Below are 26,028 nucleotides of genomic sequence, written 5' to 3'. Positions count from 1 at the left end.
GGAATGACACCACCAATACGCCGGCAAAAAATGGACATCTCTGCAGGCTCAGCATCCAGAAAACCCAATCCTGCCAACAAGCTTTTGGCAGCAAGTGTCACATTACTTTGAAATAAAAAGGCTGAAGAAATGTGAAAGGAATGGAGCAGATTGTGCTGGGTATGTTTTGGGTGGGTTGTGTCCATACATAAAGGTCAATTATGTTCCTTAAGAGGGTTTTTGGTTTTTTCTGAATAAGTCATGCGTGAAATATTCAGAGATACAGGACTTCACGGAAGTAAAAAAGAGCAAAACAATGTCTATAAGCTGCACAATTAGCACTTAGACAATCAAACGTTTATCTAACTCATTATTTCATTTGTAACACTTCCATTTTCAAAAGAAGTTCAGATCTCAAAGTTCTTGGATTTACATCAAATAAATTCAACGCTTTCAAGAAGTCGTCACCATCGCCACCATCTGCAAAGCCTCACCTTTAAAACCTGAAGATACGGCAGTCCATCTGGTCCATATTTACTGCCATTCTTCTCTACATGCTTTATCCACTGAATATGAGGTTGAGCATCACTGTAGACTTTGCAGACAAACTCGACGTCACCTCCGACGACTGCAGAGGCATTTGCTGGAAGGCCAGCTTGGAGGATGGGCCGGTGCGGTGATCGTTCTATTCGGGTGGGGAGGAGGAGCGAGAAGGACCAAGAGAGAGGGAAAGGGAGAAATAAAGATGCATAAATAAGCAGAGCTGCCAAGAAAACTGTAAGTGAACTTGAGCCAAAAAGCCCTGTAAGCCTGTTGGCTGACTCCTCCGAAATAACACTGCAGCCAAAATGTGTAACAAAAACTACAGTTCAAAGGAGATGACTTGAGCACTACACTTGTAATATAAAGAATAGCTATTTGGGGGGAGGGGAGAAACCATGCGAAAAAACTTTAAGCATTTTTCATAGTTCAACTCAGCAAGAATTAACTAAAATATCGTCTTTTTAATAGTTTTGGGTTTTTTGGTTGGTTGGTTTGGGGGCTTTTTTTGGTTTGGGATTTTTTTTTTTTTTTTTTTTTTTTTTTTTTTAACTTTTTTGTTGAAAGACTTCTTGGTTTTTTTTTTTTTTTTTTTTTTACACTTATTGTAGTAAGTACCTCTAGGTACTTACTACATTCTAATTGGACTAAACCTCCACAAATTAAAAAGAAAGATTATTGATTAATTTAAAAAACTGTTTAATGTTTTGAAATAAACTAAAGGAAATTTCTCAAAACTAGCAGCAGAAGCCTCAGCACTGAAACTCCTCGTGCAAGATGCACATAGGAGATAGCTCGACTTTTCGAAATGCTCTGACCAGTACTACCACGATAGCTGCTCTCTGCTTTACCCAGACAGAGCAGCAGAAATACCAGTTTGTTCTTATTCTGAGGAGGACACAGGGAAATACAGAGTTCTCTGGAAAACTGCAATGTATTTAATGTGAGCCAACAGAGCTTTTAAACCATGGAATTGCTTAAGGATTTATCAAATGTTCTTGGTCAAGCTCACATCACTGAACATACCAAGTGCACCCTGTATCATCTGGGCACCCAGAGGGCCACTGCAGGAAGCGTTCCCAGCCCAATTTTGTGGATGCGATATACATAGCCTTTGGGGAAAGCATCAATGGGAGCCTCAACCTCAGCTATGAGAGTGAGGCAGCTTTCCACCACCCTGATCTAACTAATCCTTCCATCACTAAGCCGGATCTAATAGCTGCTAAAATCTTCTGGGTGGTAGGCAGTGCATGAGCCAGCTCCCCAGCCTCACCAAAAGCCTTTTTTTGCTCAACAAGGCAAGCGGGCAAAGCATAAAAACTTTCATTCAAACATCACATAAGAGAAAAGTCCTCAAAATGACAGTCCTGGTTCCCAAATTGCTTTATCATCCAGTGAGCGGGACAGATGGTGCCACCCTCCCCAGAAAACCTTCAGAGAGCTGCAGTTTTATCAGCCTAGCTGGGAACTCATCACCTTCTTCATGCAAACTTAATTCTGTCCATTTCTTTTTCTAAGAATGTAAAGTTAATACTGACCTACATATACTTTCAAACTATGAATTAGAAGTGAAACGCCCATTGCCCATCCCCAGCCCAAGCTGTCCATTCTCCCCTGCTCCAGGAATTCTTTCGAAGATAAGTAAAAAACAGCAGACCTAGATATTTATTTTTAGAGGCTGTAAACTGTAGAAGCTTTGATGTTACAAGCCAGATCAACTGAATTTCAAATCAAGCGTTCCTTCTTAAACATACTAGTTTCCAATAAACTGTTTCACAAGCAAACATTGCAAGTATAAGAGCCAATAATGATGCCCACGGAACAATGGGATCTTTTATACAGTTCAATATATTTGGCATGCAGCAAACATCTACTGGGAATTTATTCACTGAGGCTACGCTGGCAGCACACTACAAAGCAGCAGCCTTATTTTACTTGTGGCAAAAGTGCATTTGTGTTGCAGTTATTAAATTATTCCATGGCTATGTGTGTCATTCTCAAAGATCTAGGAACAGTTTAATATTTTTTAATTTGTAAATTACATTCGAACACATAAATTACTATTTTACAGTTCTGGAGAGAACTTTTAGTTTCTCACCTTATGCTAAATAAGCTCTAATTCCATCTCGCTCGCTCCTTCATTTGGATACAAAAACAGCAAGCAAAAATCTCTCTTTAATAGAAACCTTACACCATCTTCCAAAACTTATTACAGCTGCCTTCAGTATAAAATGAAACCTTAGAGAATGTTATTTAAAATGTTTTTTAGAAGTCAGTAGGCCTCATGTTTCATTTCTCCACATCAGGGTTTGATTTCCTTTGTGACCTTATTCTCTGCCCTTAAACAAACCAAAGAATGAGGCCTGAAACATCTTGGAAAAGTTCCTACTATGCCAGCGTCAACACATGAAATGTATTTAGTTTATCCCAACAGCCATCAATGATTTAATCTTTTATTGATGACTGTCAAACATTTCCTCTACCAAAAAAGAGGAGGCAAAGCAAAGAAGCAAAAGCAAAGTTCTTACATTCTTGGTCCCAAATTCCTTTAAAAAAAATTAAATAAAGTGAGTGCATATGTATAGGTGTATATGTGTAGCCATTTGTGAAACTTCTTCTCTAAAGGTAAATGTATTAAAAATAAACTTTTGGTTGCCTTGCAACGCATGGAGCAATGATTAGTGTTTGTCAACTCCTCTGCTTCAGCAGAAGGAAGAATTCCTATGCCCACAGAGGCAAACAGCACAGAACAACATAACCATCCTGATGCAAATTCAGCAGGGTTTATGACAAACCTGGAGTCCAAGGACCGCAAGAAATACACTCAGTATTAGGGAAAATAACTAAAGACGGAGAAACTTCCACTAATTACAAACGACCAAGTATAATTTTGTACAGTACCATTTCTTGGAAATAGTCATTTCAGGATGTTAACCTGTCCTTCCTATTTCTCTGCAAACCATGCACATCTAAGGACTCTGCTTAAGCACAGGTACTGTCAAAACCACAACTCCCACATCACTATTTAGCATTTAAAATATGAGCCGTACAGTTCTAAGCAGGTATCATCACTTCAACAACTGGCTACACTAATATTAGCTGGAAACGGTGTGTTCTTTTTTACTAGAGACCAGCACAAGAGTCATATTTGCCTTTAAAAAAAAAAAAACTTAACGGTGGTGAAACTAAGTCAACAGCATATGCTGTAATACAGAAAATCACCCCATAGACTAAGCATACTAAACAGTACATCATAAGGACCATAAAAAGTAGCAGATACTAATTTTACTACCATAAATATTAGTTACTTAGTGAACTACATACAGATCTACAAGGTTTTTCATAGATACGCTCTGCTCTCTCAAACAGACCTTCCTGGTTCAACTGAAACTTCATAGATGTTTAAAAGTGAATGTAATGGATGTTTAAAAAAAATCTAAATTGGAAAATATTTTCTGTATATTGATCTGAAAGTAATTGAGCCAAACTGATAATTACATATAAATCTCCATGTTACATCTCATTTTTATTCTAGTTTTTTCCCAAAGTCTAACTTTACAACACTTTTTAAAGACAAAGCATGCTTAATGCTGGATCCCACCTTAAGAGACAGACACCAGCTTGCTTTCTCCAACTTGCAGTTTAGATACAAAACCAACATCATCCCCATTTGAGGAGTCAATTATCTACAAGAGGCAGAGTGAAAATGATTGCTCACATGAGTAATATCACATTCAAGGCTACAAGCATCTAAATTTTACACTACCATAAAGATGCCCAGGGCTTGAGCTTTTCTGCTAAGAATCGCTTAAGTAATTCTGCTGGCTTATCTATAGACAAACAGACTCGCTATCTGAAAAGACAACTGACAGAGATCTGCCCAATGGCTTAGAAGAAACTGTCATTTAGCCTGTTAATGTTAAAACTTCAGAATACCTTCCTCCAAGACAGAAAACTGCAAAGAATCTAGGAAAGCTGGAAAATTCCAAGTTTCCAAAAAACTGGCACAATGGAAGGAACTGCCCAGGAAGCTCCCGGTCCTGCAGGACACCTGGAGATGGGTGGGAGCCCATCTTGCCACAGGTGATGGAGGGAGAAGAGACTGGAAATGACTACTGCAGCCTGCACCCTTCACAAGGAGCCCTGAGAAGTGGCTCTTTAAGAAGTTTAAGTGCCTGGACAGGTGGTTCCTACAACAGGGCCTCATCTCTCTCCCACCCTTGACTTTATCTCCTCCATATTTTTTTTTTTTCATTTTTCAAACCAGCTGCAGCCAACACAGAGGGAAATCGGAGAGGAGAGAGAAAGTCACAACGCAAACGTATGAGGTGAAGATGCTGAGGTACGGAGGCGGGTGATAGAGGCCAAAACCCAAGTTTCACAGCCAACAGAGACCAGAAGATGTGATCCCACCACTCTGGTCCTAGTGCTGGGGGTGCAGGGATGGAAAAACGGTGGGCTGAGAGGCTGCGGATGGAAGAACTGCGGGAAGAGAAGCCGCTCATCGAGGACGCCAGCGGAGGGAAGATGTAGGGCAGGATTTGCTGCTGCCAGAGGCTGAAGTGGAGCATATTGTGACTGAAAGAGTGGCTCTGCCGCTACTGGAGTGCCTTGGCAGGGAGAGGAGACAATAACCCCGGAAGGGGCGAGCTCTGGGGCCCATCCCGCGGCCAAGTCTCCTTAGCAACCTGGCTGTGCCAGGGGCTGAGAAGAGCTCTGGTAATTGTCTATCCAAGACTCCTTGTCACCCCAGCACAGACAGTTCAGGACCTTTCATGGGAGCTAAAAGCCAGAACCAAAGCCCATTGAAGTCAGGGGAAAAACTCACATGGAATTCAATGGGCTTTGGATGAGGCATCTGATTCATTTAAAAAAAAAAAAAAAAAAAGAGAGAGAAAACTACTCTTATTTTCTCCTTTTGAATGTGCTTGTTTCCTCTCCTTGCAAATGTTTGATTCAAGTGCGGGCTAGGAAAATAAAAGCTGAATAACAAACGCAAGACCAGACATGACTTCTGGGGACAACCAAGAGATCCTCAATTAAGGAGGGGGAGGCGGAGACAGAAAAAAGTTATCTAATTCTTTTCCACAATTTTTCATTCGACACATTTATCAGAGTCTTTAATACCAGTTTTGAAATGTTACTGACCCCTAAGGAGTCATCTTGACGGCTGCCACTGTAAAGTTGCAGAGGGATCGCTCAAACGAGGCCTCTCAGGGCACCACTAACCGCTCTGGATCGATAGCCCCTGGTAGAGGTTCTGTGTAGTCAGTCATCACTGAATAAAAAAATGAAGTAGTTCCAGCTGTATCTCTGCTTAACTGAAAACACAGGCCTGCCATGCCCTCTTCTTTACTTGCCCTGGTCAGCACAGCACACTCAGCTCTAGTTGCTTATTTTGCCCGACTTCGAGCTCGGCAAGTCTTCAGCAGCAGTCTGGTGCCTTTTCGGTGAAAACACTGTCCATTCCCCCATCACCTTCCTTCCAATCCTGCAAAAACAGTTGCTTTGGAAAATGCTAATTATCTTGTAAATGATGGGTCTCAAAGCATCCTACAGCGTTTTAGGCCAGACTATAATCACAGCCTCTTGCCTTGGCTTAGCATCCTAAATTTGCAAGATTTATTCTTCAGCCTTAAAAAAGAAAAGAAAAAAAAAGAAAAACCACACACACCAAAACAGATCCAAAAATCACGAAAAAAACACAACAAAAAAATTCAATCACAGCCTTTTCATCATACACTTGGACTGAAATATTTCTCCCCTGTGTTTCATCTTCACCCGGTACACAGCACTCTCACCATTTCCACCGAGCCATGCACCCAACGTGGGAGGTCCCCGAAGGCCGTTGAGGTCTGGAAGAAGCACTGCTCATGAGGGAACATGTTCCTACATGGCTCTGTCCCCAGATTAACTCCATGTGTCCTCTGCTACCCAACAGCGCGACACATCTGGGGATTCCCTTGGCAGATACTTTACAGACAGATGCACATCCACCTGACACATCCCTCACATCACCAACTGACCGACGGATAAGCCTCATGGAGTGGGAAGCCAGTGGCGTTACCCATCTTGGGACACCCAGAGCCTCCTCCTCGTGCCCTCTTCCAAACTACACCCACGGGATTACCAAAACCCCTCCAACAGAAAATGTAGTTATATGGTAACTTCTCAGGCTACTTAACCACTGCCTGGAGTTGACAGGAAGGTGAAACCTCTCTGACCCAGCTAGATCCAGCTTCCCACAGGGTCAGCGCACGCCGTGCCACCTCAAAGCTGAAATATCGTTTCTTCTCAGAATTGGCACTAATGACCATCTCAACCACAGTCTGAGGGAATAACTCTGTCTACCTGTGCAAGCCACTCTGTCTCTGTGCTAAATTTTTGGCGTCCCTGTTGAGATTGTACACATACGGACTATTATTGCTGGCTCTGATAATGTTTTTGGTGGTGTGGATCCCTACCACTGGGTGAGGGCATTTACTAAAGTCACTGAGTCAACCACAGGATATCAGTCCCCGATCACTACCCATTTGGGCTAAATATCAACCGTTAAAAGAAAGACTAAACGTTTATCAATCCCTCATTGTTCAGCCAGTGAAGATCTTTCCAGTTTCTGTCCTGCCCTAGCTGACAGCAAAGGAACCAGTTTGCAAGGAGAGGCACAAGGATCACCGTCCTTCGTGAACAATTCCGCCTACACGAGCTGCAAATCTGGCCTCAGTTCACAAGCACTCGGAGGCTGGATTAATTATTGCTCTCTGAATTAGAGAGCTCTTTTGAGGAGAGTTCCAGGAGGAGCCAAGGCATGAGGAATTGCAACTCTATAAATCCAGCATTATCCAAGTTCATACAAAGGACCCGATTTGAAACTACACTTGCTCTCTGTACCCCTAGGTGGACTGGCATAGGAGGGGTCTAACCAAACAGATGCCAGAGTCCCCACAGGAATTTCCTCCTTCAAGGTAGCCTTCTACTGATGGGCCAAGCCAAACCTTAGCTTCCTTTCTCCAGCAATAAGCAATTGCTTATGGGGGCCTGTGCTCTATGAAATGCTGGAAGGAAAACACTGCTAACTCCGCTATTTGCTCCACAGCGTGGAGGAGTAAGGTTGAGTGCTGGCTGCTCTTTCAAAAGATCCGAAACAACTGAGCAGGTGTAGGCAAAACGCCTCTACTAATTAATGTCATACATTATATATACATGAGCCAGGAGCTGAGCAGCTTCTACCAGCTGCACGTCAGTTCGGTTTCCTTCCTGCATAATATGAAGCACTGCATGTTGTTTATGGCCAATTCTGAAGCGCTGCTGAACTGCCACGTCCGATTTATAAGTACATACATACACACCCCTCAAATCATCGCTTCCTAGGTAATTTATACATGCCAAGGTAGTGTCCACAGCAAGTTAGGGACAATGTTCTCTTCCCAAACTCTGAAAAATCAGAGGGTGTTTTAAGCCTACAAGGAATAACAGATCACTGTCCTTAAAAACTAAGAGATAAAGACCATCCCTGGCAAGAACACTTGATAAAGAACAGGAGCCTTTCAGGCAAACTAGCAGAATAGCTTATGGATCGGACCAGCATTACCAGTGCTGATGAAATCATGCCGTACAAACTTTGGCATCTCTTATCAGTAGGCATTAGCCAACAAATGTTCACACTATTCAACGTTCCCGAACAGCAGGACCCTCCATGTATAGCAGTTCCTATTGCCCCAACACTACTTAAGGATGACCATCTTGGTGGCCAAGAGCTCAAAGAGGCATCGCTGCAGCTGGAGCTCCTGGCCCAAAAAGTGAACCCGGCAAGGCCTGGAGCAGCACAGGGATCTGCTCATGCAGATGGGAGTGAGGGGCTAACCTCCATAACCACTTTCTAAACTCCATTTGTCCTCAAATTTAGAAGCCTTCCATATAAACTTGAGGCATTTCTTTCTGCTGCTGTGTCACACACTTCATCATTGCTAACTACTGGGCCTAAACATCCATCTCTGCTTTGGTTTGTGGACCAGTATCAGCAGTCAGCATAAAGTGAGACAGCAGAGAATCGGACTCCATATACTCCCTGATGTCACCAAAATACTTTCTCATAAACTTAAAAACCATTTGAACACTGACTATTAAAGAATTTTAGTTCTAAAGATTAAAATTCTGTCACAGACACCAGAGGCAGACCCATTTGCTACCCATAGCAAAGCCTCTGCCACCCTATCCAACATCCTTGTGCCACCCAAGCCCTCCTACTTACCAAGGCCCGTTGAGTAAAAGGCAATGCCTTTTTAAAATCTTCACAGAAACTAATCAGGTGTATTCAAACTCTTTGTCCTTGGCTTCACCACCTTAACCTCTGATTTGAAGTAATGGCAATGCTTCTCCAGCAGGCAAAGCTCCCACTGATGTTATCCCATCTGTCTCTTTGGATAGCTCTACAGCATAGTTTCAGCTTGCTGTCCTATGTGCATTTTAGCTAAAATCCATCTTTGCATAACACCTTGACAGCGTAAGTTCATCTGTACGCCTCTTTCTCACATGGCAGCAAGCAAGACTTATTTGGGTTGATATAAAGCCCATTGATGTCAGCGAAAACAGTAAGGGGGAGAATAAAAAACAAATAAAATAATCACAATCAGAACTAGCTAAAGACTGTCCTTTCAAATCACACGTCTATCAGAGGGTTAAGAGAGACGGGAACATCCAGCAAGCCCAGGGCTAAGGCAGGCAACGTGAACACTCTTGTTTTAAAACATGAGATTACCAACAGGGTTTTAAGACCAGCTTGTCCTTAAAGCAAAGCCCTACTGTCACGCTGACATGGCATGGGTTTCGTCATCCCTGTGGTGCAGAAAAAGTCATAGCAGCAAGAGTTGTACAACAGTAATGTTGGAGCTCACATGCAGTATCCCTTATACAGTGCATGCATAAACAAAAGCTTCATACATGTCTGAACAAAGAGGGGAGAGGCCTTATTTTAGCACGAAAACACATGGGAAACAGAACAATGAGGAGCCGAAATTTTCATTCAAATTCGTTTCAGTGTACCCTAAAAGAAAAAGGTTACAAGAGAGTATGAAAAACAACTTGTGACTTCTCACAGACAAGTGGTAAAATTTTATTGTTCTGGCCATTTCCAGGGATGGTATTAATTTTTACACACAGAGGTATCGTCCTTTGTACTGTGCACAGCTCCCAGCGCTCAGCTGCTTTATAATAACCAGAGACAATGCTGGGATCCAGCATCATGGCACTGGGCTCTCCAGTAGGCTCTGCCAAAGGTTTACCGTATGCCTGGCAAACAGCATCTCTCCCACAGGGATGATGTCCTCTCCCAGCTGCAGTGGGTTTAATTCACCAGTGCACCCAGTGATGCCATAAAGCACACAGTAGGAGTTATTATTGCTGTTGTTATTGTGACCTGACTGCATATTTTTCATCCTCTAAATTCCCTTTCCTGAAAACAGCTCTGCCTTTAAAGTAAAATGGAAATGATTATGCAAACCTTTAAAAGCCCTCTTATATTTCTACGCTTCTCCCCCTTTCCTTACACAGCACACTTGCTCTATTGAGCAATGCAGGTGTGAAATTATCAGAAAGCGCACAGTATTCTCCCTTCCCCAGTTCCCTGCCTCCCCTGCTAGACACGGCCAACCAGCCAGCTGACTGACCGTACCCGGTGCGCAGGCTCTCAGGGCAGAAGAGAAGCTCCAGCGCCCAGAGTGTCAATGCTCTGTGCTGGACCATCCTGGCTCAGCCTCAAGACACGTCTATGTTGGACCTCACTCAGCTTTTGGGCTTGCCTTCCCTGGTGATGAAGTTTGCCATCATGTCGTCCCAGGTCAGGAGGGGACTCTCTTGTGAAGGCAGGCTGAGAGATTTGGGGTTGTTCAGCCTGGAGAAGAGAAGGCTCCGGGGAGACCTCAGAGCAGCCTTCCAGTACCTAAAGGGGCCGACAAGAAAGCTGGGGAGGGACTTTCGACAAGGGTATGGAGTGACAGGACAAGGGGCAATGGCTTTAAACTGGAAGAGGGAAGATTGAGATCAGATATAAGGAAGAAATTGTTCACGGTGAGGGTGGTGAGGCAGTGGCAGAGGTTGCCCAGAGAAGCTGTGGCTGCCCCATCCCTGGAAGTGTTGAAGGCCAGGTTGGATGGGGCTTTGAGCAACCTGGTCTGGGGGAAGGTGTCCCTGCCCATGGCAGGGGGGTTGGAACAAGATGATCTTTAAGGTCCTTTCCAACCCAACCATTCTATAATTCTATGTCCCTCCATCAGGATTATACTCACTTCTGCAACACACAATCTATAATCTGTTCTAAACGTTGGATCAGATGCTGAAGACGACTGCTCTTGGGAAGACTGATTATATACATTTTCATTATATTTCTAGTAACTACAAGATCATCTTTAAGGTCCCTTCCAACGCAACCATTCTATGATTCTATGTCCCTCCATCAGGATTACACTCACTTCTGCAACGCAGAATCTATAATCTGTTCTAAACATTGGATCAGATGATGACGACGACTGCTCTTGGGAAGACTGATTGCACACATTTTCATTATATTTCTAGTACTTCAGGTAAATCCAGGCAAAGTTTGCAAGATTCAACAGCATTTATAGCAAGTACTTAAACTGGTCATGCTTGGACACAAACTTTGTGCTCTAAAACAAGAAAATTTTTCTGTTTCTTTCTACAGCTCTTGACCGCTCTCCTGCACCCACATTTTCATGCCTTTCAGCATGCACTGCAAACAGCCAGCCTCCTACAAAGCCAAGAGTATCATCACCAGCATCTGGCTGAGCAGCAGGTATAAGAACTGCTTTCTGAGAAAATTTCACAGAAGAGTAGGGAAGGCGGGGGGGAAGTCATTTTTTGGAATATTCATTCAAATGTAGACATAGGTGGGTTTCACAAACACACTAGATAGTGCATTATCATAGATACGAAAGGAAACATACATTTGAAACCAACTGCTGAAATGAAATTCTGTTGCTCAGTAATGCATATAATCCAATCTAATAGCAGAAACAATGCTACAGATATAAACACTAACCAATGCATGCATATTCACTTGCAAATGCAGAATACATAAACAAGAGCAACTGTTTTGATCAACTAATTTGTGAGGGTGACTAAAAATCCCTAAAAGTACACATAATTTTAGACCTTCATAAGCATATTGTAAAAATAAGTGGACTAACTTTATTCCAACTAATACACTGTCATGTTGAGTTCTTCACTCAGCTGAAGTTCTGACAGTATCAGTGTTTTTCTTTCATGAACAGTCAAAGATTTCAACATATTCATGCAACCTTTTAAAGAGCAACCTGAAAAAATAATCTCAATATTCTGTATTTACAGAGCAGTTCAATACTCAAAAGTGCTTAACAAACTATGATTTTTAATGTGGCTTTTTATGTTTAAATTGAACAACTGCTGTTGAAGCTGCACCATGGGAACAGCAGTAATCCAGAGATGATCTAATGACTTAAAATCCTGAAAATCTGTAAAATACAGCCACCTCTGGATTTCAAGTCACACAGTGGTTTGTAGAGCAGCGAGAGGAGAGAACACCAAGAGGAAGGTTGTAAGTGGTTGTAAGTGCAACCTTTTTTTTTTTTTTTCTTTTTTAAAGAGGCACAGAATTTCACATTTTACTGAATTTGTCCACACTTTGGTACAGCCACATCTCTCAGCCTGTTACCTATCTCACCCTGATACCATTCCTGAAGGTTTTGTTTGTGTGTGTTTTTTTCTCTCCTGCATTATAAACCTCTGGGAAGACTACCCATACCCTTTCACTCTTGTATCTTCCCAGTCCTGTCCCTCGCCAGCCTCAGCTCATTACAGTCATGCACGACTCCCGATCCCTATTGCTGAATGCCATCTCCATCCACTTCCACCTCTGCTACATCTCTTTTAACCCTAGCTGAATCCCCAAAACCACCAGTGTGGTGGTCTCAGTATGGATTCATCTCGCCCACCATGGACAGCTATCTCGTTGCAGCCATGGGGTTGTCCCACCTCTGTGTTTCCTCCCACACTTGGGGACAACATGAAGAAATGCAGGTGGAAACTCCTCATTAATCAGGCAGACATGATTAATAATCTTGTGTTTGCCTTTAATATGGTCCATTCATCCAGTCTGTATCACGGTTCATTTACAACTTTTCTATGTTTGTGATAATTTAAGCTTTCTTCTTTTATTTTGCCTTTCTAATTTTTAAGAGGATATAACTTTACCAATTTACTGCCAATTACACTGCTATTTTTTTCAGTAACAAAGTTGTTAGAAAAGACTGGATCAGGTCAAGAAGCCCCTCTTATTAGGCACGGACTCGGCTTTTGACTTGTGCCAATCGCACATTTAACAAAGCAACAGTCTTGTTAGCATCTTCAGACAACTCCTGCAAATTCCTACTTGCATTTCCATGAGTAGGATACTGCACAAATTAGAAGGTATAATTAAAAATGATAATAACAGAGCTGAAACAATATCCTGTTCATCATTCATCAAAAGAAAGAGAAATACCTGCCTTGGGGCTGCAATAAGACAGAAAGTGGGACAGGGAGACCAGTCCTCCCCCAGCAGACTCTGCAGGAAGCATTCCAAACATGACAAATTCACTGTTCACCCAGCAGATGAAGTAATGACACTAGTATTTGGCCATAAAACGTAATTTAGCCAGACTACTCCAATGAAATCAGAAGCTTTAATGCTATAAAACTAGGGGATTGGAATATTTTTACCTTATTAAGAAAGGGGCGAAAAAAACATCAGCCTTCATTTTCCCTTAGCTGAACCATCACACTGTGGTCTTTGTTTTCAGGAGTGAACCGCACCGCCTCCAGCACTAAACAATTTGCGTAATTTCTTCTCAGATGCACACACCTTGCCAAAAGCCCCGTGTCAGGTGTAAAGTCCGCACTCGGGCTTATCAGTAGATTAAATAAAATCTTCTTCCCTCTCAGACTAACCAAATACCTGAGGGCAAGCATCAGTGTGGATTCCTTCATGCTTTGAGCCCCTGTCTCATCATGTCCCATGCCGCAAGCACTTGGGTGAAGATGTCAAGCCAAAGCTTGTCCATGTAAAGAGCCAGTCAACAACTACAAGCACATCTGCCAGAAATGCAAGTTTAGGCTTGGTTGTAATACCTACACTTAACTCCCGCCAGACATCAGTGATGCAATGTAAAAGGCATGTATTTAGTTGGTGTCAGTTCCTTTTTTGTATGTAACCTGAATCCTAAAAATAATTCTTTGGAAATTAAGGAATGTACTATAGTTAAGTCAAACTAATTCTGAGCTTCATTTCGACAAAACAAGCCCTGGCAAAAAGCAAATAACAATACATATGTTTTTATGAAATGGGGAATGACAAAATGGAAACATGTCTTTAAAAAAAAGATATATGTGTCCGTGCCATGTTCGCAGCTAGAGACTGTGAGAGCACATGAAAATCCAAAAATAAAACTGACTAGAAACAAAGGCAAAGTTTTTTTCTTCTGTCTAAATTAAATATAAACAGTGAAGTACCAATAGAAAAAAGTTGATTCCATTTTAATCTTTTTTTTTTATTAAGATGCTGTAAAAAGTAAGAGTAAAATTTATCCTAAAGCCCTATAAAACCTCCAAGAGTTCAGAATAAAAGTGGTTTTCTGCACACCCATCAGTAAAACCACTCATACATGATATTTCTGGGGCACAAGCTTTCAACTGACAGTCATTTAAAATGCTTTCTGGATCAGAAGTTATTCTCACACTGTTTTCATATGAAAATACGAATTATTGTAATGGGACAACTGCGTGGTACTCTGCCACCTCCGAAGTTCACTCCTCAGTAACCAGAACTAAAGGCATGGCTATTAGGCAAATTAGAAACTGGTCAAAGTACAGCTAAACTAGCTGCAAAAGGACTTTCTTTAAAAAAAATATATTGGTGACAAGTTATGTTTATTTCTATAGTAAACAGCAGGGTCTTCTTATACATTCTTGGAAGATGTGTTATAGCAGTTGCTTATAAAACCCAATAAAGGAGGTAGCGTGCTGAACTTCATCTGAAACCAAACCATCTTTTGTTTCCCTGGATGACGACATTAAATAGGACAGAAATGGCTACCTGCAGTAGGACTCTTCAAAGACTAACCTTTTTTTTTGCCGTTAAAATATAAATTCAATTAGTTACTTCCATGCTTAAACAGAACTGCCAGTGCTGAAATTGTACTCTAGCGATAATTGCAATCCAAGAGTGATCTAATTATATACAAGTCTCAGTGGCTGCATTCCCACGTTGCTTCCTACAACCTGGATTCACTACAATACAACGCGTAAGTGAAAACCATATCGTTTTCATTCATTCTCCCTTAAGACTGCATGACTTTATATATGTTTAATGAGGATGGAGTTAGTCTATTAGTAAGCTTACTATAAAAACGCGAGTTTCTACCTACCGTCAAATACAAAAGAATAAAAAGGCACTTCAGCTGCATGTAAAAAAAACAACTGATGGGCTAAACTGTACAAGGGAAAGAACATTCTTTTAATTAAGGTACTGGATTAGGATTCAAGTACCAGCTTTACTTTTTGGCTCTGCCACCAGCTTCCTGTGTGACCCAGGGCAAGAAATTTCATCGCTCCACAGCTCGGTTTTTCATCTATAAAATGGACAGTGACAATCTCCTTCTCCTGGCCTCTCTGCATTTCGGTTGTAAGCAATTACTCTGCGCTGGCACGTTGCCTTGGACAATAAGTATCTGATATTAATTGAAGCCTCTGGGTAGTACTCCAATAAAAAGCTAAAATCGACTCATCTCCCTTTCACAAGATCCTAAGGGAGTTTTGTATCACCACCATTTGCCACTACTGTAGTCTAACACATTCGTACCCCTGAGCAAAGCTCTGCGTACAGCCTGGTCAAGTCTCTGTTTTGAAATGGAGGAGGAAGAGAGGAAGAGGCAGTCTATTGGGGTACCCCGAGCATTTAAAGAATAACTTGGTCCAACACAGAAAATCCTGGCCCACTCGAATGGACAATTCCCCGCTAACGCTGTCAATGTGCACAAGCATCCTGTGCAATACACAGAGGCTGCCAACGACTTGCTGCTTTTTTTCTTCAGTATTTTCTATTCCCATTGTAAAAAATTCAGTGCAATGGTTTTGCCAGGTTTGTAAATTTGAATGAGACCATCTGAGCCGAGTTGACTATTTTAAGAGGGTTCTTGCAAGTAATTACAAGGTAAAAATGAGAATACTTCACACCTACATTCTGACTGAAAACTACTCAGCCCTGCTGGCTCCAGGCTTTTAATTGTCAAAAGAGTTCAAGGTTTGGAAAGTTATTGGCATCAAGTAATACTGGATATTCCTAACTAGCATTGTGTAATTATTTGGCACGGTTTTTGCTGGGATACCTCCCAAATCTGTGACATAATCAGAGGGTTCTCTGCATTACACCATATAGTCAGATGCTTGTGTTAGTGCAATACGTTACCACGTTTAATACCATTTGCTATTACTTACACTTAATCAACTCTGGAACCAGTTAAACCATATAGGAAAAGCAATTTCGGAGGCTTTCAACTGACAGTTTTCCACACAGAACTTGACCTAAAATTACGCCCTGAAGTTTGTAAGATGCGGTCTACATACGCAATTGCCTCTAAACAAACATCCATAACTCTCCACAACCCTGTGGAAACTGAAAATTCATATGAAAACAGAAAAAAAAGGCACAAAATTAACTTCTGTAGAACTGTCTTAATCAGAAAAACTGTCAGAGTTTCCCCTTCTGGCCAGCCTTAATTTACTGCTTCAGCAATTTTATGCCCAACCTCCACGATTATTACAAGCTTTCAGCAACACAGAAACGGCTGAGCTTTCTAACATCAATCCCCCTTTTCAAGGTTAAAGTCCCAACGCAGTATCTCTGGAGAGACTCACACCAAATTCAACACAGGTGTCTTAGGGTACACATTCCCATACATTATGTTTTCAAAGCAAACTAACAATTACACCCTTGAACTCCTCAAATTAAATGTAAAAAGTAAAATTATTAAGTACACAGAACCTGAAAATGCAGCTCGTGACTTGCAAAAACCACTTTTGGACTTCTGGTTTCATATCTCACAGGGTCCAAGCATCAGAAGATGTTGACTATTCGCCATGGGAAAATCAGGGTTCCTTTGGGTGCCATCAGCTAGGAACCCAGCACCCCAAATCACTAGTCAGTTTTGAAAAACCTCACTATTTACTTTTCTGCCTCTCTATAGGGAAGGAATAGACATTTAAATAAATGACATAATTCTTATTACCATTCCATTCATTCATGCAGGTCACTATAGTTTACTGCCAGGAAAAATAAACTTTTGCATAATATTTCTCAATGTAAGACATTCAAAAGGCTCAAAAGGGGAGAGCTGGTGAGAGGGCTTCTGACAAATATTTGCTCAAGTGACCACATCATCCATGAATACATTTGCTAGAAAAAAATTGTGAAGAAATTTATGGTCAACATGAAACATGCCAGACTGGGGCAGTAATGATGAAAAGGAGCAGGGGACAGAGAAAGGAAGGGCGATTTTTGACTAGTTACATTTCAGCACAGAACACTCTCAATATTGCAAAAGTTGCTTTTTCCTCCCACGTAGCCTACTGAAAAAAAAGAGTTTTAAGCAAAACTAAACTTGAGTCAATCTACACTTCCTAAAGGATTAAGGGGAAAAAAAACCAAACAAACAAAAAAAAACCCACAACAAACCCCAAAAAACTCCAAATATCCCATGCTCATCATCTCCTTATATACTTCCTGGGCCAGGCTTTAGGTCGAGCGTCGTCCCTGGCGAGCCCACACGAGCAGGCTGCACCCTCCGGCGAGGTGGTCAGCAGAGGGCCGAGGCATGAAGAACACAATTTACTACCATCTCTGGCAGCCGTTCCTGCTGCGCCCTCCATAAACTTTGTTCAAACAAGTGTTCAAACAAAACCGGCTTTGCCTGTCGCTCGGTTCACCTCAACAATACCCATAGCTCACTCTACTGAGGATGACAAAATTACCGCCAAGGCTATAAAACTCCTCACTGCTTTCAGTGTTGACTACCTACAACCAAGTATAGGTGAGTTGGGTGGTTCACAGACTGGCTTTGAAGACTTAAATGTATGAGAGCTGGTGGTAGGGCTTCAGTCTGACAGCATCCCATCACCAAATTATCTTTTTCCTCCTCTGCTGCATGAAGGCTAGCTCACACTTGCATCTTCATGGGGAATGTTTTCATTTCTTGCTGCCTGAGAAGCTGGCATGTGTTTTCTTTGGGATTTGGGGGTTTCCATAGGTTTAAATGGTTTCAGACAAGATAAGACACTATTTTTAAAGACCATCCAAAACAATGCAAGGGATGCATTTTTGTTTGTGTAAAAACCAGTCGAGAAATAGGGAAATGAAAATTTTGTCACCGTTTTGGTCATATAAACCAAAACTCACAGTAAGATTCTCCATAGAAGAGAAGTTGGGCTGTCAGTCACCAGCCAAAAATAGCTTACAAAAATCAAATTGATTTTTGCTTTCAATACTGATCGTTCAAAAGTTTTACTCACAGAGCTCGTGACACTCAGATCACCTCATAAGCCTGGAGAGAGCAAAGCCCATTCACGACATATTTCAGAAACTGCAGCTCAGATCCCCAAAGGTACTACCAGCAGGTCCCATTATAACAGCCAAACCGATTACTTTTGGAGAGCAATGCCTTCAGAGTCAATAAAACTGCTCACACCCATCCACGCTAATCAGCAAGAAGAAGGGTGAATAGAACTGGTTCCTGAGATTTCAAGCCCTAATTTAGCTAAGCACTTAAATAAATATGTGTAAGCCTTATTAAAGTCAACAGGATTTTGGTATTATTAACACTATTAAGCATGTGCTTAATAGTCCTGCAGAATCACAGCTTTGCTACTACTAAGAATTCGCACAGCTTTTTACAATTTGTCCTCAGGTAAAACACTTCTTCACAATTTTTGTCATCTGTGTTTCAGGGACTGCTCAGAGCCCACACAACAGGCTATGGTCAGATCTCTGTTAAACTGCTGTGAACACAAAGTACCTTTCCTGAAGCTCCAGATCTGCACTAGCTTCAGCAAAGTCAATATCTAGCTCTTCATTAAAAAAAAAAAAAAAAAATCATTTCAGCTGTAATAACGGCAATCTAAAGAATCACTTGACAGTTTTCATAACTGCAGTTATTAAAATTTGTGTTAGCACAATTGTACAAGTAACAATTACATTGTAATCCTAATAATTAAAATTACATCAGTATTTATTGTCATCATGGTGAGCTTCTAGGTGTATCAGAGCAACGAGAATTCACTTGCACACATGGATGTTACACCTTTGCCAGGGCATGGGTAAATTAGTCCTGCAGACACGAGTGAGACAGACGAACATACAAAGTTATAAACCAATTGGTTATGTAGTGAAATCTTATCTTTGGACTACTGTGAAATCATCTTCAAAATTAATGCGAAATGTATCAGCTTAGTTCTAAATGTTTTAATAGAGAAACTCATCAATTAAAAACATCGTCTTACACGTGACGGAGCTTTACTTACCAACAACGTCGAGATGGTACGTGTGATTGATGGATCCGTACTGGTTCTCCACTATGCACGTATAATTTCCTTTGTCAGATGGGACCACGCTCTCCATGATGAGACTCCAGTGCTGGTTGCGGACCTGGCGGGTTGTAACCAGAGAAGCTGGAAACTTCACTAGCATACTTTCACCCTCTCCCCCTCCAAAAGAACTGCTTCCTGAATAGTTAACCTTTTATAATCCACATTTAAAAGTCTCTTCTGTGCTCATTTGAGAGTTCTGGACGCTGAAATACTTTATTTATGCCTGATCTGGTACAGCAAGGCTGCAGCAGTGAAAGCTTTCATGCATTCTGCTATAAATTTACCTTGTCTCCAATCTGAGCACTGCAGACATCGGTGCACACTCAGTCCTACCAGGCTTACGTGGATGACACCAATTAGCAGCATTTGTCTTACCAGGCTTTACCTCTCAATCCACTCTAAAGCGAATTCACACACTCGGGATATTTCCCATCTGTCTCCAATCATCTGATAATATTAACTACCCACCAGCAACATGGGATGGATACGATCCCCTAACATCTAAGCCTCCATCCTTCTCTAATAGCTCAATTACATAGCCCATGTTTTGGAGAAATGAAGTACAGAAAGGCGACGTTTGGGATCCCTCCCACAGAGTGGCCACATCTCTGGATGCTCTGGGGTACCACAAGAAAGAAACAAAGATGCTGCCTCATGAAAAATGCCTGAAGAAAATCCTTGTGGAAACAGAGCATAACGATATACGTTTATTTCGTACAATCCTTCTCGGACAGAATGTATTAAAGGTGCTGATTCTGTGCCCATTTGAACTCAAAAGGAGCATTGGCATTGGTCTTGCAGAAAATAGGATCCAACCCAATACTGGAAGGATGTAGAGTCATCCGGTACATTTATATATTTCCTGCATCTTAAGTTGGCTCCCAAAATGACCTTTTGCTGGCTATCAAAGTGCTCAAAAATCTTAACATTATGTTAAAGCTGTAATGTACAGCTTTTAAATTGCAAAGTACGTATTTTAGCAAATGGAACAAAATACAATCTGGTACAGTCATTTTAATCAGCCAAATGGAAAGCAGCAATTCAATGCAGTACATCAAAAAAATTTATGGACCATTCGGTGACGCTTCCAGTAACTATACATTCTTAAAAGATCATTACAACTATAGGTCTGAAATCCTGCCTCGTGCCTGACTATTGTGTAGGTCCTTATCCATCAGGAAAAGGCTGCGCGGGGCCACGTCCCCAGTGCCAAGAGCTTAGCCCTCACACTTGCTGGAGGTAAAAATACCTTCAGTTCAAAGCTTGGAAGAAGAATCCTCTCTGTAAGAGGCTCTTGGCTTTCCTAGTCCCCCCAGCCTAGTAATTAGCTCATTAGCTAGATATTACTATTGTTGTCTAGTTATGGGCTAATAATATTAGCTAATGACTGGCCATGTGGGCTTTGAAAAACAAAGAAAATGCAGACAAGATTCCAGCAGCAGGTGAAGGGCAGGGATGCTAACCTAACGTCACAGAAATGTGCAACGATCTGAAAATCTCCAGCCTAAACTTACAGGTCCTCTCCCCAGCAACTCATGATGGTATACATCAAAACTATATATTCTTTTTTCCCCACACTGTAAAGAGCTAAGAAAGAAGTTTTTAAAGCTAGAAAGAGTTTATCAGTGTTATTTTATTGTCTCATTACTCTGCTAAGCAACCTTGAAAGTCAAAGTTTGGGTGAGTAAGAATTACTGTCATAAACCACCGGTAAATAACAAATACAACAGCTACATATTTTGAATATTTTACTTCTTTATGAGATATTTTGAGGGAGACTTGGTCAAAATGACCTGAACTTTTTGCCATTACAAGTTACATCACACTTCTCGGAATCGGAATAAGTGTTTTTAACCAACTTGACTGCAAAACAGGAAGAACGCATCACGGTTCCACAAAAGTTAAAACAAAATAAAAATTGGTAACAAGCCGTAAGTAATTAATTTGATAGGAAAACACAAGAAATTGTTCAGTATTCAATAAGAAAACATAACTAACTTACAGCCACAAGTGGATATACTGGATGGCAATATTAGAAAGTATTTGTGTAATTTCCCTTCTTGTAACTCCAATGAGAAGAGATAATACCTTTACAATAAAACAAGAGCTTCAGTTTCTTCAGTTGAAGCTAAACAACTGCTGTAGAGGCCCAAAGCGTTTATGACACATTGTCACACAACTGGATTTATGTCGTGGATCTGGATTCAGCTAGATTCAGCTTGTTGGCTTAGTGCTTTCTGATTACAAGTGTAGCATTGCAAAGCCCAGAAAAACTTCCCTTTGCTGGGGATGACGGGATCTTCTCCCGCTGAATACTCCCAAACTCAACCTTTTGTTCTCAGACACGCAACGGTCATGCCACATCCCTGCAACCACGCAGCTTGCAACACCCCAATCGTACAGGCTTTGTTAACGTGGTCTTTTTAAGTAACATGCCGTCACTCCCTAGTCCAAATAAATCCTGTCTTTGGGTACCAAAACTGGTGTCATTACTGACAACCAGCACCAAAACCACACCAGTTTATGTAAAAGTTAGTTTCAAAAGAGATTCAAAGCAGTGCTTCCACAGCACACAGGTCTTACACCAACCTTCTGCGTATGGATGAACAGTGATAATAATTTTGGCAGGAAAAAAAACCAAACCAAACAAAAAAAACACCCCACCACCCACCCTTGTGACTCAAGTTGCAAACAGATGGTCTTTTTGGTAATGCTTTTTGGTAAGGCCATCAGCTCCCTCCTGGTTGCTAACTAGGGCCCTTCTAACCGAAGACACCAGTCCTACAGCTGTCCAAATATCCCCTAATAATATAATTCTTTCAAAATCCTGGAGAGTACCCATATAGTCCCAACCACTCCATCATCTGGTCTTCAGAGTACCCCTTCCAATTTGTCATTGCCTTTTCTTGACATAGGGAAATTCAGGGAACAACCACATTTCAAGTATCCTGAATCACAGCTTGACCCTTCAGATACTTTGTTGACACAGTTTAATAACTGCTTTCACCCTCTTTTTTTTTTATTGCACTGCAGTACCTATTTGCATGTTTTATTTATGCTTCATACCCAAAAATGGTACTTTGAGACAATAAATATAATCCCAACGTGTTTTTTTTCCTGACCAGGTATGGACATGTCTAGCAAATTACTGAGGTGCTTTTTTGGCCAGCTTCTCCATTAATTTTTTAACCAATTCTTCCAAACACTCTCTCCAAACAATTCGGTTTTTGAACTAAATTATCAGTAGTGTTTCATAGAGACATTTTGCTTTTGGACGATCATACCAGAAACTGTGGACTGTTCTGCTTAATTTAAAACACATGTTTTCAGTGAACAGATACATCATGAAAAGTTGTCACTTAGCAAAAAATGGTAAAAAGGGGTCAATTTTAAATTAATTTGAAAAGAAAGAAGGATTAGAAACCAAAAGATGATTCTTCACAAAATCCGCAGAGTTCAGACATATGCTGGTACTGCTCAGGCAGAGAGAACAAGTGCAGACCATCCATACAAAAGCCATAGGCTTTTACAATACCTATAGAATCAGAAATCTTTCTTTACATTTACCTGGTTGAATTTAAATGTATATAAGACAACTGCAGTGATGAAGCTTATCACAATGCATATGTGAAAACACAGTCCTGTTAATACTTAAACAGTAACAACCAATAGAAGTACATTTGCTTTCTGGGTGGTGTACAGAAAAGTAAAGGCTCCTGTGGTGTCTCATAGAGGATTTAGATTATTCACTCAAAGGTATTATAAAATGCCTTTAAACGCACAAAAGCAGGAGCTATCAACACTTTAGAGACAGATAAAAAAAAGACTAAAAATGATTTAGACATCCAGTAACTGATCCTTTTCTCCTTGCTGTAGGAACTTTGTGCATACCTTGAAAAAATCATAAAAGGTTCAATTTTGAAATTCACCACCCAGAATTAGTCACGGTGGAGGAATTTCGCTGTGGAAGCTATCTTGGTCAGCACATACACCCTTCTGCTAGCCTGCCTGACTGCAAATTGACTCAAGACATTCCCCAGTCAGAGGGACAAAGTGCTACAGGTCACTATCTGATTGCGATAAAGAGAATACAAAGAAGAGATTTCTTAGCTCAAGGCAGCAGGAAAGAGGTGGCTGGAGGATTACTGGAAAGCTTCACATTTTCCTTCCCTTTACTTTGTTCTTAAAGTCTTCAAGGGATGATTGCCTCTTCCAAAAGGGACGGATGGTGTTACATCAACTGGTGATGGCAGATATGGTCAAGTTTGGTTCCAGCCATTCTAGTCGCTCAAAGTATTGTAAATACGAAGATCTCCAGCAGAAATGCTTGACATATAGCACTGCCCAGATTCAAGACAAGCTAGCATACAAGAATTATCATGAGTTGCTGTGATATCTGGCTCAACACAGACCAATATGGAATGACTCAGTCCTTTCTGATGATTCCTTCATTACAAGTTTGTCCAGATAGAGTTGTCAAGAAAATATAATTCTCCATTTCGAAATAATTTTGAATAATGTGACCACAGTGATCTCATCCTGCCTCTCTAACAAGAGGACACAGCCTCCAGAAGCTCTGAAGGCCTCATTCCTTAATACCCGTTCACTGAAAACAAGCCTCCATCTAAAAAACATGGTTATTCAAAACACTGACAGAATCTAGAATACACATAAATTTAATAAGCAGAATGACAACGATAAGTGAATGCTACCCGATCATTTAAAATCTGATGTATTTCTGAGCAACAAGAAAGTAGAATCCACAGCTGTATCCCCTGATGTAAGATAGTTATGATTAGAGATGTAAGAAGTTATGATTCAGAATTATAGGTATATACTTCACTTATCCAGCTGGCTTTAGAAACAGGCATCTGTGGTTTCTTCCCAGAGTACACACATACCTAGGAAATTGTATACATTTAATACACATGAGCAAAAATTTAATTTGGGCCACTTAATGGGCACAAGCCTAAATGAGCTCACCCAGATCCCTAACACAGGCTAGCAGTGGCAGCACAGAGCCCCACATGGGCAGATTTACCTCCAAAACCAGAGATCAGGTATCTCCATCCTGCCTTGCAAAACACACATTTTCCTTCATGGTTTTCAAGAGTGCTATCTGCATTTCCCCTTCATGAGATGTAAAGCGTTCAAATAACGCCTCAGTTCGTACCGAAACAGTTACTATTATTTTCCAAGACGGGATTAGTTGAGTTTGGTTTTTTTTTTTTAATTGGCTTTTTTGTTGTTGTTGTTTTTAAAAAAGTCACTGAGAAAGGTGAAAATTGCTGAATTGTAGCCAATTTGTTAACACTCCATAGCGTTATGAAAGGCAGAAGGTGTTGCCAGGTGTACACTCATAAGCAACAGTAATTTACGGTGTAAGCAAACATAGATGGAAAAGTCTACTTAGATAATTAGCGTTCATGCAGGGAGACTTTCTGGGCTTCGCTCTCTGCTAACACAAGTGTTGGAAAAACTGACACTTTCTACAGTAAGTCTAGCTGAGAGGAAAGGAGACTACGGCTTGTCCTCCTCTGCACTGGAAAACATATTTTTTTGTATCAAGCAGGATCTGAGTCAACAGCACTCGAAGCAACATACACCCTGGCTCCATCAAAGCATCACAAAATGCGGCACCCTGAAAATACCGCAATCACCGGGGCAAGGCAGCGGCGTGGTACTGGGGCAGGCAGCTCCCAGGACTCGGTCTTGAGCTTACTGTGTCATCTGGAAAAGTCAGTTAACTTCTGTCTTAACTACCATTACAAATTGCTCTGAGCTCCTCAACAGCAGTTCTAGGCTGGGGCTTACAACCGTGACACAAGGTGACCAAGTCGGAAACTTCTCATCTTTGGAAAGAAGTTGTTGAGGCGTCGGGTACGTGAAGAAGCCACTGCCAGAAAGTCCGCAGCAGAGGTTAAGGTAACTCAGAAATGCGGATCAGGATGGCAAGGGTAGCGCTCGAACAGCAATTTGCCGTCAAAGTCACACACTCCCACTCCCGGCGAGGAGCGGGATAAGATGACCGAATCCTGACTTCTGACCTGACCTAGGCAGATACCGGGAGGTTAAAGGTCTGCGCACTAACCCACAGAGCTAGCTGGCCTCCCTAAAACTCTCTCTTAATCAGTAACCACCAATTTAGAATGAAACATCTAATCTGAAGCTGTTTAAAATTCAAACAAACCCTTGTAAGTAATTGCTGTTACTTTCCCCTCAAATTCTGCTTCCCATTTCAGTTTCACAGCCCATAAACTCTAAAGAAAATAATAACTTCTGAATTCCAACCCTTCCTTTATTAAACTGCCTACAATCACCAGAGTGGATGGTGATGTTTTTAACAATGCAGCTGAAAATGAATAGAACAAAATAGTCTTACTCTGCTTTGCAAAGTCAATCTTTAGTTTTCCAAGTAAGTCTCTATAAATAATCCTTAGCTACACTGCTATGCTACAGGCTTGAATTTGAGAAAAAAAAAAAAAAAAAAAAACACAAACAAAAACCAGAATTAGTGCTCAGTAACCGCCAAAGAAACCACCCACCCTTCCCCAACAATTACTTTTCTTTGCTTCTATGTTTGATCCAAGACCATTAAATGATTTTCTGTTGACTTCAGCAAGTTTGGTTAGGTTGGGGGTTTTTTTTCGGTTTTTTTTTTGTTGTTGTTCTTTTGTGTTTTGTTTTTTTTTTTTTTTTTTTTTTTGTTTGTTTTTTTTTTTTTTGTTCTTTTGTGTTTGTTTTTTTTTTTAACAGCCTTGGTCAAGAACAGAAATTGCAAAATCACATCATGAGAATGTACCTTATATCCGCCAATACGATGTTCTTGTTTAAACTCTTTCC

General features: G+C 41.1%; 1 protein-coding gene across 1 annotated transcript in view; it reads right to left on the bottom strand.

Moving 5' to 3' along the window:
* Positions 1–26,028, bottom strand: part of LOC104158740 (fibroblast growth factor receptor 2-like) — an 82,497-nt gene that overhangs the window by 32,221 nt on the left and 24,248 nt on the right. The window contains 3 exon segments of the mRNA XM_009696468.1: positions 474–664; positions 19,120–19,243; positions 25,988–26,028. The exon segment at positions 25,988–26,028 is cut by the window's right edge and continues 10 nt beyond it. Coding sequence (XP_009694770.1) covers positions 474–664; positions 19,120–19,243; positions 25,988–26,028 — 356 coding nt within the window.

This window comes from Cariama cristata, unplaced genomic scaffold (genome assembly GCF_000690535.1).
Source record: "Cariama cristata isolate BGI_N322 unplaced genomic scaffold, ASM69053v1 scaffold9603, whole genome shotgun sequence".
Classification (NCBI taxonomy): domain Eukaryota; kingdom Metazoa; phylum Chordata; class Aves; order Cariamiformes; family Cariamidae; genus Cariama; species Cariama cristata.
The sequence above is the reverse complement of the archived record's forward strand: the minus strand, read 5'-3'. Positions and strand labels throughout refer to the sequence as shown.